The sequence below is a fragment of the Pelodiscus sinensis genome, chromosome 21 (assembly GCF_052426305.1).
Source record: "Pelodiscus sinensis isolate ZL-2025 chromosome 21, ASM5242630v1, whole genome shotgun sequence".
In the NCBI taxonomy this organism is placed as follows: domain Eukaryota; kingdom Metazoa; phylum Chordata; order Testudines; family Trionychidae; genus Pelodiscus; species Pelodiscus sinensis.
The window spans coordinates 828,238-842,808 of record NC_143072.1 but is presented as its reverse complement, the minus strand read 5'-3'; the positions used below and the strand labels follow the sequence as shown (position 1 = coordinate 842,808).

Here is a 14,571-nt window from a genome sequence, read left to right as displayed (position 1 = left end):
CAGTAGTTCTGTAATTTCACATTTGAATTCTCTCAGAACTCTTGGGTAAATACCATGTGGTCTTGGTGACTTGCTACTGCTTAGTTCATCATTTTGTTTCAAAATCATCTCTAATGATACCTCAGACTGAGACAGTTCCTCAGATTTGTATCTGAGAAATGAATTACTGTGGCCTGTGTTACAGAGGACTTGGCTACTACATCCTGAACTATGCAGTTTCTTGGAATAGGTCTTCTTTATTAGGTACAGAGAATTATGATCAGGGCTTGACAAATTATACAATCTACTCGCCCGTGGCGAGTAGATTGTAACCCGGAAGAGCCGGGTTCCAGCAATCTGCGTATGCACAGAATGATCTGCGCATGCGCAGATCACCGGACAGCACGGCTGGCGAGCAGGGCTCGCCGCGGTTCGGCGGGCCCTGATTATAATAATCCAGCCTAGATGTCTGACAGTTTGATAGATGGGATTGTAATGCCTCGAGGAATTCTCCACTTTTTCCTCTTCCTGCTAGGATTCCTTCAGCCTGATTCTGATTCAGACAGCGCCTCTCTTTCCTGATGCTGGTGTCTCAGAAGGCTTGGAGACTGTGGTCTTCAGTTGATGGACGGGAGATGTACATACAGCTGGCACTTCAGCCCATGCTATTGCACTAGCTTTCCCAAAAGCTTCACACATTAAAAGGAATGAGAAAAGAACGAAGCCTTGTAGGACCCTGGTGTGAGGGGCCTAGAGGCAGTTGTTCCTGACAGTCCCTTGGGATCATTCTCAGAGGAAAGATCTGAGCCATGGCAGGACATTTTCCATTCATCCCTGGGTGCTTTTGGAGATGGCACAGGAGAGCTGGATCACATGCTGCAAAGTGGTTCAGCGTACTCACTTAAACCTTGCTTCTTCCAGACAGACCTTGCTATAACCTGCAGTCACCTGATCTGGAAGGAAACCAGGTGTGGGCAGGAGGGAGCTGGGGCTTCAGATCTTCTCAAAGGCCCAGTTCACACCATGCTGTGACAAGACGTAAATAATGTATCTGATAGAAAGTTGGCCAAAACCATGAAACAGCTGCTTATAAATGGAATCTTGCTTGCTGGATAGAAAGCTCCTTGTAAGGTATTATTCATCTGGGTTATAGCTTGAGATCTTTCACTTGAATGTTATGAGTTGGACGTGAGAATATGCACATTTAAATATGCTGCTGTCTCCAGACAGGAGGGGAAACTAATGCAAGCAACATTCAAGAATCTGGATCTCACTTAGGGAAATGAAGTTTACTGTAGATAATAAGAACTAATTAGTCTAAACCCAGAGCTGGCTTGTGTGTGACAGAACAGTAGTCCAGACCAAAGATTTGGGGATCAGAATAGGGAAAAGCTCTTGAAGGAACAGTGGACTTTGTGTTCATTTCCTCAACTTTATATTTTCAAGTACCTGGCAAGTTAGAATTGCTAGGCAGATGTTCTTTGGCTCTCTTGGATGGGGACTTTTTGGAAAGATTCACAAAATCTACTTATTGGTGTCTTACTGAAAGCAGGATAAAAAGAAAAATTGTGGTTTTAATTTTTAAAAAGTGACCCTGTGCACTAGTGGGGTTTCTGAACAAACTATTTTTAAACTTCGCTTAAAAAAAATGGCTGAAGTCTGAAATTTAGCTTGGACATAAATCCTCCTTGAGGATGCATGCTTTTGTTTTGAGGAGTAAAAAGAAGAGACACTGAAAACCTGACTGAGGGGAAAAAATGTCATCTGAGTCTGCTCACTGAGCATTTGTTAAAACTCCCTCCCATTTCAACATCACTTACATTTTCCAGGGTTGAGGAGGGCCCTGACCAAACAGATCAGCTGGTGCTGGGAGGGTAAAAGTGTAGGTGGAGGATTTTGCAGCAGAGAAAAGTGCAGGTGCAGAAAATCAAGAAGCCCGTGATTTTAGAATGCCTCTGACTTTCGATGCAATTGAAGTGTAAATTGTATGAAAACTGTTTCCAGCCAAAAGGTGAGAATTCTCTCTCCTCTGATACTGAAATAGGTATGGTCTTCAAAGCCAAATTAACACTACATAAGAAATTAAGGTAAAAAGTTAATGACAGCACATCTGTACGCTCAGTGAACTTGTATGTAAGCACCAATCTTTCAGGTGCTTACAGGTGCTCACGTAAAATCACAATCAAGATACAGAGTTTTGGAAGGGATAAAAACACAAGGTTCAAGTTCTGATTTTTGGGGATTTGGATGAGACTTGTATTGGGGCAGATCACATCTGCCTACTACGGAGTTTTTGCATCTTCCTCTGGGGCAGTTCTGTCACAGACAAATACAGATGGACACCAAGTTATACCCACTCTAATAATTCCTATGTTCAAATGATTAAGATGCCTAGGACACCGTGGATGAATTAAGCTGTGGCATGCATTTTACTGTAGATGGTAGCAATATTCAGGTAGGTGATGGGATGGATCACTTGTTCTCTCCATTCCCTCTGGGGTACCTGGCATTGGCCACTGTCTGCAAATGGGATACTGGCAGTGTTCACTCTAAGATTTTCCATCCATGAGCAGAGTGAATTTTGTCTTGTGCACCAATATTGAGGTCGTGCGCTTGTTTGGGCGTGTGCCACCATGGCACCCACCAGTTGCGCTGTTCCCTGTGAGACTCTACAAGCACAGAGACTCCCACCTGCCCCCACCCCCATAGGGAGAAGGTGAGAGTTTGCCCCTCCCCCCCTGCACAGGGAGCACTGCTCCTGGGGCAGCCTGTGTGCAGGGCAGCGGCTGCCCCAGGTTGCTCCCCATGGGGCTGGCTGCAAGTCCCCACCTGGAGCAGAAGCAAGCTGCTGCCAGCCCCCAGGGTTTGCAGGGAGTGGGAGGCTGGGGGTGTGGTAGTGACATGTGGGGAGCTGGGGTGGTGGGCAGCAGAGGAATGAAGAGGGCAAGGGGCTCTGAGAGCCAGAGGGCAGTGGGGGGTGGAGGGGAGGGATGCAGGGGGCCCCAGCCAGGGTCAGGCCCCGGTGCAGATCCAGCGGCTGCTCCAGGGGCCAGGGCCGCAGCCCAGCTCCAGCTCTGGTAGCTGCCCACTACTTGGCCTGCCCCAAGAACAGCTGGGCAGCCACCATGTGGCCCTGGCCCCAGCTCCAGCCCTGGGGATTTGGGGACAGCAGAGGGCTGCCTGGCTGAGCCCACCAAGCCTAGTGGGGAGGTGGGAGGGATTCAAACTCTCTGCATGCCCCCAAGGGGTACTTTGTGTACTTGGCTAGATAGACCTTTGGTCTGACTCAGTCTGGCTGGTCTTGTGCAGGAAGGTGTGTACAACAAGGAATGCAGAATGTGCACCACCACAGACTTACTATGCCTCACTTTGTGACTTTAGCAGTGTATCCTTAGGGTCAGATCCTGCAATTTACAACATGCTGGTGGCTGCTGTGTCTGTGTGGACCTCTATTGACATCATTGGGGCTCCATGAAAGCACAGGAGTCTGCCATGCAATGTAAATTGCAGGACAGGAACTAAGTTTGTTGTCTGATATTTTTGTTTTGTATTTCAGACATCCATTCTCTTCTCTCCCCTTCTGTCCTACTTCCTGGTCTTTATATTCTCATGCCCTCAAGATTCCCCACTTCTTACCTTACTCATCCTCCAAGCTTTGTGCTGCTGCCAGAAGCCCTTCCCCACCCGTTCCTTTCAGCCAGGGAAGCAAAAAAACCACCCGAATCCCAAGCTCAGATCCCCAAGTGCCTGAACAATCAGGTCAACCCATTTATTTTCTAATTAACTTCTCACCATCAATCTCCTTTGTGTCCACTTCAAAGTTAATACTCTTAAATCATTTGATAACCATCTGTATATAGAAAACGTCTACATTATTATCTGTACGTACAATTCAAAGCTCACCTTTGCTTTGATTCTAGCAACTGGTATCAAGAACAGAACATTGAATCGTTTAAGTGCTAGGAGAAAACTTTAGAAGTCTGTAGGGTATTTCTTTTCCTCCAATTCCTGTTCCAAGTCTTGCTTTATCTATGCATGGAGTATGTTATGGAATATATATAGCCCAGTCCTTGTCTAGACGCGTGAATAATAGGAACCCATCCTATGTCAAACTAGATAAACATTTATTAAAGTATTGTGCTCTCCACACTGTGCTGCTGTTCCAAACTATTTCTGAAGGCTAGACTGAGTCATCCTGTATGGACAAAGAAAATATAATAATGTATTAGGATGGTGGCTTAGTATGGTAGCCTGAGCCTCCCCCTTTATGAAATGTATAGGATGCAAGTCAACTTGATGAATTTGATTTTTGAGAAGAACTCTGTTATTGGAATGTGTTTACAAGCACTAATCTAGCTTAAGAAAACATAGTGCCCTGATAGGAGTTCCTGTTGCAATGAACGCTGCTAGTTTAAATGTATTACATTAACTGCGTTAGCAAAGCCCAAAACTCTTCTTAGCAGCTATTAGTTACAGATTAGAAACTGCTTTATAATTTCCACACATCTCCACAATGCCTGATAATCCAAAACAAATCTAGTGCTGCCATTCTTCTTTTTTAGGAGAGAACATGAGTATATTGTTCACAAACCGAAACAGGACCACCGCATGCGTTACTTGTGCTGTAGCAGTATGGAATGGCAGGTTAACAAGTACTGCATTCAGGAGCACCTTAACCAGGTGCCATGTCAGTGTTTACTTAGGAAAAGTATGTACAGAGCAAACAGTGACCAAATTAAACTTCAGCCTCTCTGATTTAGATAATATAAACCCTTTAGTTGAGGGTTCAGAATATAATAACGTACATTTAAAAAACCAGTTAATTCTGAATCTCTCTAGCCTGTTTTCCTCAGGCAGGGACTGTCTTCATTTAGATTAGGGGTTGGGGAACCTAAGGCCTCGGGGCTGGTTGTGGCCCCAGCTTTCCTGGATCCGGCTCCCAAGGCTTGGGGCTGCCCCCAGCATAGGGGCGTCAGTGCTAGTGTTCCAGCCCCCCTGCTATTTCCCCCGTTGGGCTGGAGCACACAAAATCTACTAGCTCGGGCCCCCCTAGGCTCTGGTACGCAAGGGGAATGTGAAGAATGTCTTTTTCCCTCTGTCAGGGGCTGCCTCAGTGGGAAGGTTGTTTTTTTGTTTTTGGTTTGGTTTTTTTTCTCCCTTGTGTGCAGCCGCCGACTGAGTTTTCTGTGGGTCAGCAGACCCCAACCCCAAAAAGATTCCCCACCCCGATTTAACTTGTACAAAGCTGAAAACATAGCCAATGAACATGCAGTACAACATGAGCCAGAATATGCACTATGGTTTATCTTCTTGTTAATGGAGTTACGGTCTCCATGAAGCCATCTGTTGTTATAATTTGAGAAATTAAAATAACGGGTATAATATTTTAGCAGCGTCGTGAGAGCACAAAGCGTAAGTTAAAGGAAATATAAGGACCAAACACAAATTTAAATACTCTGTCTATTGCTGCTTAGTAAGCAAACAGCATATTACTGCAGCCCTTCTCTGATTTAGCAAGGAGGATTTAAAACTGTACTTCCAAAGTGTTGTTTCATATACAGGTATGGTACTCCTAACTTACTGAACCGCTGTACAGAGCCCCAGGATGCTGTCACTACCTTCCTTACAGTCAATTGGACATGAACTGAATTGAGATGGAGCTGGGAACACCCCAAGATTCATCTTGTGATAGAGCATTCTATACAGTTTAGTAGGAAATAGATGCTAGCAGCACCCAAGAGGTCAATACAAACGGGTACATTTACCAGAAAAAGTTGGGGGTTTCTCGTTTAAGAGCACAAAGTTACACAATCCTGCTTTCTGATTGGACCAAAAAGAGTGTATCCTATGGGAGAGGTGGTGTGTTTTTGTTTTGTTTTTAAATGAACTACATGCAACTGTGGTGACTGAATCTCATGCACAATGCATTGTACAGTAATATCAGCTGCAAAGGATTGTCCTGCGGTGACAGATCTTCCCTCCTATTTGCAATAACAATATGTTGTTTCCTGCAGAGAGGGACTACTTTACTTGTGTGGAGCAAATGCTTTGCTGCCAGCTAATCTGAATAGCAGCTCATGGTTTCAAAACTCATATGGAAATCACGTATGTGGCACAATGTACATTGGACACTTGCTAATCAATATAAGAATGAATATGCAGCTATTGTGCATTTGCATTTAAATATTTGACAAAACTGAAACTGGTTCATTTTGTCTGCAACTATGAACAGAACTGTTTGTGTATGTAAAACTCAATGTGATTAAAATATCGGATAACTCAATGCTTTTTCTGTTGAAGCGTCAATTGTTTGTAGTGGTTTTTTTAATACAGGCAGCTGAAGCCTAAGATTTTCAAAATAAAGAAAATAGCATCTGCTATAGCTGACTTCTTGACTCGGAGATACCTGGAGTGATGCCAACGTGAGACTTCCTATTGGAAGTTATAGTGCTGTTGTCTGTCTCTTTGCTTATTCTTAAAAACACTACTATGAACTGATGGCAGGGTTCAGAGATTTCAGATGAGAAAAGAACACAACCTACTTACACATGTTCAGAATCTGAACTCTGAGTTGTCTTTGAAAAGAGCCTACATCAACCCACTGCGAATGCAGCTGTCGCTCTGAAATCCCAAATATGGGTCAGACACTATATTTATGATTAATTCTCACTGTCACCGTTTATATTTTCAGTAAAGGGGAAGTTACTTAATTAGTTCTCTGTGTATAGTACTATCTATGGGTAGATACTAACTGTATGCTCCTCCCCTGGAGAGCAGGCCTTTTAAAGGAACTAGCTGATGCAAACAAGAAGATACTGCTCTGTTCCTTAGGGACATAACTATCTCAGAACTGAGCCTGGACCAGTGAAGGTTGAACTTGCTCCATGCTTGGACTGAATTTGAGCTAGAAGGTTAGTGACTGGTTCATACAATGAGTAGTGTGAAACATTCTATTCCATAGGAAAAGACATTTATTTTTCATTCACTGTGTTAGTTTAGGCAGAGTACGTGCATTCTTAAAACAGAGACCAAAAGAAAAATCAAGGCAGTAAAATGATCCAAAAAGCTTAAAGAATAAGACCCTTTTCAGCTTCAAGTAATTTGAAACATCAATATAAACATAGATCAGCTTACAATAATGTAAGATCAGTGGTTCTCAACCAGGGGTACATGTATCTCTGGGGGTAAATAGAGGTCTTCCAAGGAGTATATTATTTGCCTAATTTTACAACAGGCTACAAAAAAAAAAGCCCCATCAATGTCAGTACAAAGAAAAATTTCATATACACTAACTTGAATATACTGCTTTATATACTATGCTAGGGATATAACATCCCATTTAATTGTTTAATCATGTAAACGTGATGTTTAACCGGTTAACCAATTAAAGTGGGGGGATCTAGCGCAGCCAGAGCAGCTCATCCACGGTGGGCCTTGAGGAGTTTCCTGGAGCAGCCCTTTAACATCCCTATACTATACACTGAAATATAAATACAGTATTCATATTCCAAATAATTTATTTTATAATATTGATTACATAATTACTGAAATATAGGGTAAAAATGTGTGCTGTCACTTTTTTTGTATTTTTATGTTTTATGTTAAATAAGGACAAATGCACAGTGCTTCACTTAGGAAGGAACAATCAGTTTCGCACATACAGAATGGGAAGCGACTGTCTAGGAAGGAGTACAGCAGAAAGGGATCTCGGGGTTATAGTGGATCACAAGCTAAATATGAGTCAATAGTGTGACACTGTTGCAAAAAAAAGCAAACCTGATTCTAGGATGTATTAACAGGTGTGTTGTGAGCAAGACACGAGAAATCATTCTTCTGCTCTACTCTGCGTTGATTAGGCCTCATTTGGAGCATTGTCTCAAGTTCTGGGCACCACATTTCAAGAAAGATGTGGAGAAATTGGAGAAGGTTCAGAGAAGAGTAACAAGAATGATTAAAGGGCTAGAGAACATGACCTATGAAGGAAGAATGAAAGAATTGGGTTTGTTTAGTTTGGAAAAGAGAAGATTGAGAGGGGACACAATAGCGGTTTTCAGGTATCTAAAAGGGTGTCACAAGGAGGGAGAAAAATTGTTCTCCTTGGCCTCTGAGGATAGGACAAAAAACAATGGGCTTAAACTGCAGCAAGGGAGGTTTAGGTTGGACATTAGGAAAAAGTTCCTAACTCTCAGGGTGGTTAAGCACAGGAATAAATGGCCTAGGCTGGTTGCGGAATCTTCATCTCTGGAGATATTTAAGAGTAGGTTAGATAAATGTCTGTCAGGGCTGGTCTAGATGAGCATTTCCCAAAGTGTGGTCCGTGGCCCAGTACTGGGCCTTAGAAGAAAAAAAATACCAATCCTTAGAAAAATTATCACGCACGATCCTATTAATTTGTGTGACGGGGTAGCGGCACCCCACACTGCTGAGCACAGTGGCGTGGCCCTCTTGGGAGAGAGCCCACCATCACAGTGTCTCTGCCAGGCATGCTCCCAGATGGCAGGGCTAGATCCAGCGGTCACTAGAACCTGGGGAGAAGGCTGGGCGCCATACACACTGACACAGAACACCTGGCGCCGGCTGCAGCTGAGGGAGCCAGCACCAGCCAATAAAGCAACTGGGATTGGGGGTGGGGCAGAACAACCCACCAGACAGGTACGGCGAGTGACACAATTTATTTGCATAGTCATCATTTGCTTAATGAATATGCAAATATCCAAATAAATGTCACCGGTCCTCCAAAAGCTTGTGAATGGGTTTACTGGTCCCTAGTATCAAAAAGATTGGGAACCACTGGTCTAGACAGTACTGGGTCCTGCCATGAGGGCAGGGGACTGGACTCGATGACCTCTCGAGGTCCCTTCCAGTCCTAGTAGTCTATGATTCTATGAATAAGTACGTAGTTTCTAAGTGAGGTGAAACTTAGGGGTACACACAGGCCTGCCAAGTGGGGGGAGTGGAACAAAGAGGACAAGTGCCCCAGGGCTGGCAATTCAGAGGGACCTGGGGCTCCCAGCTGCTGCCACTGCCACAGCAGCAAGAGCTCCAGGTCCTTTAAATCGCTGCTGGAATGCTGCATGGAGAGTTCTGGGAGGCTCTTAGGGCAGACTGGGACGGTGTGGGTGCCGTATCATGCTGTCCACCTGGCTATGAAGCGGGTGGGGGGTGGCAGCTCCAGCGCCGTGGTCCGGGCAGCACTGAAGGCTGACTGCTCAGCCCTACCTCTTCTAAGGGGTGCCCGCTCACAACTTACCCCCAGAGGCTGTTGACTCCGCTGGGTACACAAGACAAATCAAAACTCCTGAAAGGGTTACTATAGTCTGGAAAGCTTAAGAGCTACTGTAGACTATACAGACTGTCAGAAAGTCTCTTAAATACCAAGTTTTCTTCCTGATTTACACCTTAGCTTTAAGTGATTAAAGTGGTTTGTTTAACTATAATGAAATGCAAAGTAGTAAAGAACAAAAGTATAATAGTCAATTTCTGATTCTCATCCAACAGCTAACACTACACTGTTTGCGTTGTGATACTGTCGGGGCAGGCTTATTTTAAAAGTAGCTGCGCTTCTTCAATCTATGGTAATGTTGTAACATTTCCATGAGATCTAATTTTTATATTTTACATAATTTGGCCCTTTAAACAGCTTACAAATAAGACAGTGATAAACTGCAAAAATTCTGAACTTTATTTTTTAATTATTCAAACAATTCATAATTCCAGGTTTCTCTCTCTCATGCTTACACTGGTTTTCCTTGAAATGTCAGGGCTATTTCCAGGAGTTCTTTACCCAGTTTTTCCTGCTCTCCTCCCAAAGCGAACTCTGCAGACAGCTCCCTGAAGGTGACACAGACCCGGCGATGCTCTATATGCTTGCGGTAAATTGCATGTGTGGGGAAAATCCAATAACTCCAATTGTGTCTAAAGGGGGGACTGTGCAGGAAATCAAAACTCTCCAAAAGAAAATTGCTGTAAGGGTTAAAAAGTTTTCCAGACCTCTCTCCCTGTAACAGAGAGAAATCAAATTAACTCTAATCAAGACCCTTACAATGCCTCCTATCTCAAGTTCATGGATACTCCCAGTCTGTCACAATTTTGTCATGTAAACCCTTATCTTTGTCACAGTTTGCCTTGTAGACTCCTCCACTCAAGTTCTCATGTGGCTTTGTGTACTGTAAAAACTTACTTCTAGCACTCCTGGGGGGAACAGAAGTCTCAGAGTACTTCTGCTGAGACTTTGATATGTTAAAGAAAACAATCAACAACTGAACTGTCTAAGCATTCTGTATATAGGATCCCTGAATCTGTCTGTCAGGGCTGCTGCTTCACTCTTGGTGTGACAGCCTGCATGCATGCATCATAAAGTTTTCTCTTCTAGGTTTCTCTCCTGCCTCACTGATTTGATTTGACCTCCAGCCTCGAACCCTTCTGGGGGCTCTGTGCCCCAGGGGAGCGAGATTTCCCCCTCACATGCTTCCACTTATACCGTGCATCTCCAAATAGTACAATCAGGGATCTTCTAGGTAAGTGAATGTCTACAGTAACTTTTTTGAATGGAATAAATCTTGAGGAAGATGAGTAGTTAATATCCCAACTGGCTAAATTTTCACATACTGTTGTGGAAGGAAGGTGGTTTGGTTTGTGGCTCTGGGAAGCTTGAGGTGAGGCAGAGGGATTTGATTCCCTCATTGCTTGCTTGTTATTGGCAACTAACTGGAGACCATCCTCTGATTCACAAGACATGGACAGCACCGTTTTTGAGAGTAAATTAAAGCTAACCAGTCGCTCCCCCCAAAGCCACCAGTCATCAAAGTGTGGGTCAATGGCAGAACCTCTTTCTGGTAGATAGTCCAGGTTACACTGCTCAACAGGAAAGAAGTCTTCTAATGCAGAATGAGCCTTCATTCGCTGTACAATCTCCTGGCTAAAACTGGGCAAGCCAAAGAAGCCACCAGTTTTCAGCTTCTTTTTCTTAAAGTTCACTTTGGGCCCATAGTCCTGTTGAAAAGGAAAAGCAGATGATGATAAATAAAAATGTGGGTTCTGCCCTTTTAGAGAGGCACTATCCTCTGGACAAACTGGGGAGCCCTGGGCATCTTGGGTTCTGTTTCTACCTTTACCAGTGACTTATCAGAAGATGATCTGCACCAGTAAGATAGCCCCATGAAAGTCATAATACTTTTGGATTCAAGTTTTCCTGCTTGTGCATACCAATGTGGTTTGAGATTGTTTCAATGTGCAATATCAAGCGTGATTCACTATAGCTATCACAAATGCACTCTTGAGAGAAATTAATTTCAAATACAATTATATTTGTTATTTCAGAAAGAATCAATTTAATGAAAACATTAAACCTAAAGCATGATTTTTGTTAAGTGAAGAAATAATCTTCCCCTGAAGGAAACCTATTTCTGGACTCAGACCTGCTTCCTTCAGCCAGATTGTGATAGTTTCCAGTCATCTTGATCCATCAGCTGAACCATTTTATATTCCTCATCTTGGCTTATAAATTCCTCCAGCAAGAACACTCCTGGAAATGGAAATGCCCAGCCAGCAAACTCTGAACATTCATTTCCTACAGCCAGACCTGTTGCTGGACAATAAGTGAAGTTACCTTTTTCCTGCAGAAATAAAAAAGGACACAGCAAAATAAGACCTTGCCATTGTATCTGTTGTTATAGGTTAGATACATGTTAAGAGTTGAACAGTTGTACTGTTTCTCTTCAGGGAAATGTCACTCTCCTTTTACAGCTGTATCTCTGCAACTTTCATTCTTTAACAGTAATACCTTTATAGCGCAAGCTGCCACTGGATAAAAAAACCCCAAGCTGTGCTTTCTTAAAATACAGTGTATATTTGAGGGGTTATTGCTCCTCTTCCATCCCTCAGTGTTCCAAGTTGTAGCCAACTACACTGGGTGATGGACTTCATGCAAAACCCTCTACAAAACCAACGACACCTCTAGTGATGCTACTGGTTAGAGTAACAGAAGCCTATGCTTTAAACTGGATCCACGGTCTAGTGCACTAACCAGCAGGCTGCTCTCAAACTATTTTGCATGTCTTTCCTGCCCCTAGCTCTAGTTGAGATGTGAGCAACTGCTACTGGACTGAACGTGGTTTGGTCAACTGGAGTGCTCCAATTGTATAGCTAATGACTTTCTTGATGCCTTTGATACAGGCCTAAAGAGGGAGAGATCCAAATCAGGCTGGAATATCCTGGTCTTAACTCTTTGTCTACACTACAGCTTTTAGCAACGCAGTCCTTTTGGCACGGCCATGTTGGTAGAAGTTGGACACCGTAGCTGCTGCCTGTCAGCACACTTGCAGACAAAATACTTTCACCTCCCAAAAGCAGCGGGTGAGTGTTCCTGCTGACCACGTGCTGTTCACACTGACGCTTGCCATGGCAAATCTTCTGGGGGACGTTAGCATGTGTGAATGGTAAAATTTTGTTGCTCAGGTGCCAGTGTAGGTATCAAAGCAACAGCTACTGTCTGGCCTACAGGTGAGGTTGTGGCCCCATCCTCTGCAGGCAGAGGCTCAGTAGCATCCTCCCTGCTCAGGCAGCTCTCAATGTCACTTTCATGCATAAAAGCTTCAGCAGGGTTGCTGAGTTCGTCTGGAACTGGAAAACCTTAAACAAGGAACAGTCCTGCAGCATCTTAAAGGCTAATACCATTTGTGTGTTTTGTTAGCCTTTAAGGCGCTGCAAGACTAGTCCTTACTCTCATGCATCATAGGCCTGGTGTTGCCTGAAGCTAGCTCCAATACCCTCCCCTCATGCTCTGGAAATGCAGGGGGCTGAGCTTGTGGGGTTTCCTCCGTGTGGTGGAATGGAAGTAGCTGATTTAGCAGCCCCCCCCCCCCCCAGCCTTTAGCCTCTCCCTCTAACAAGGGTGGGGGGCAGGCAACAGCCGCCCCCTCTGCCACTCTCTGGTGCCCGAGGGCAGCCAGGGGCAAGAGGCACTGTGCCTGCCCGCACCCCCTCTCAGCCTGCCCCATCCACTTACCCCAACTTTCCTACTTTGTCCTTAATGGGACCCATTCATGGAGTAAGGTGCTGTGACTAAGCAGATCTGAATCCAGTTGATGGGGGTGGCAGAGCCTACAGCCAGCAGGGTAGGGAAGCCGACTGGGGCCAGAGCTTGTGGGGCAGTGGAGCCCACAGACGGCAGAACTGCTGGGAACTCCAGTGGGATGGCATGGCTGCTACAAGGTTGGCAGGGCCAGCAGGAGCTCCGGAAGGGCGGTGGGGCTGGCGTGAGGTCGGCAGGAGCTCTGGACGGGCTGCTGACACCAGCATCCTGCCCACAAACACAGGCTCTTGGCTCCCACCAGCCTCATTATTCCTGGCCGGGTGATGCCAACAGCCCTTCCAGTGCCAAATCTCCCCAAATCCATCCTCCCAGAAGCTCAGGCCATTCCCCTTTGGTTTGTCATCGCTGCAGGCGTGAAGCCAGTACCCCAGTTATCAGTTCACTTTGTTGCATGCACTCCTCACAGCACAAAAGACCTGCATGAGGTAAAAGCAAACAAGGTTTATTTAACAGCAGAACTACAGATTCAGAAATGGAGTTGTGACAGAGAGCAAACAGACAGGTTAAACAGTAAATCAACATAAAGACGCAACTTTACATATCCAGGGTATGTCTAGACTACATGGCTGTGGCAACAGAGCCATGTAGATTAGTTTACTAGACATACCCAAATGAAGCTGCAATTTAAATAATTGCCACTTCATTTACATGAAAATGGCTGCCACGCTGTGCCGGGGATCAGCTGTCCCAGCACAGCGGGGCAGTCTAGATGCGCCACTGTTGACAGGGAAGCCTCTGTCGACCGCTCCATTATACCTCATGATGAGTCTGCCTCATGATGAGTCACGAGGCATAACAGAGCGGTCGACGGAGGCTTCCCTATCGATCGTGGCGCGTCTAGACTGCCCCCGCTGTGCCAGGACAGCTGACCCCTGGCACAGCGTGGCAGCCATTTTAAATCGCGGCTTCATTTGAGTATGTCTGGTAAACTAACCTACATGGCTCTGGCAACAGAGCCATGTAGTCTAGACATACTCCCATCCAGGGTACAGTCCCTTTTCCTGCTACAAGTTACCTGTTGCCTTTGAACAGGTTCCCCGCATACTGCTAGCTCTAGCATTATGGTAACAGCTTTCTGCCTCGAACAGCTGTCCCTGTCTCTGAACAGCTCTTACTTCAGCCTTAAGTTCCCGCTAAGCCAGGCCTACTCAACACACAGCCCACAGGCCGTTTGTTTGCAGCCCACCGTGTGGTTTGGGTTTACTGAGGGCTCACCACGCGGCCTGTGGGTGGGATCCTTTGAACATGGCCTCCACCGGGAACACGCTCCACAACAGCGAGTCAATAGAATGGTCTTCTGTTGAGGTGCATTTTCATATAGTTAAATTCCGGGACTGTCATTGCTCATTAAAAGTGCTGTCATATGGGTGGAAATCAGGTAATTATTGCATTTTATTAACATCAGCAGAACTGATTTAAATGGGGCTTGCATGTTGTGTAGTCTTGTCTTAATCTTTGTATTAATGCCCGTCAGTGTGAAAGAACCTATTTGCATATAT

The 14,571-nt window shown here is 44.9% G+C and overlaps 1 protein-coding gene across 1 annotated transcript; it reads right to left on the bottom strand.

Moving 5' to 3' along the window:
- Nucleotides 1-9,707: 9,707 nt before the first annotated feature.
- Nucleotides 9,708-14,132, bottom strand: ALKBH4 (alkB homolog 4, lysine demethylase). Its single transcript, XM_089772183.1, is given in 4 exon segments — nucleotides 9,708-9,956; nucleotides 10,387-10,971; nucleotides 11,397-11,642; nucleotides 14,088-14,132. Coding segments are annotated over 4 exon segments (1,119 nt in total). The 3' UTR covers nucleotides 9,708-9,713.
- Nucleotides 14,133-14,571: the final 439 nt, after the last annotated feature.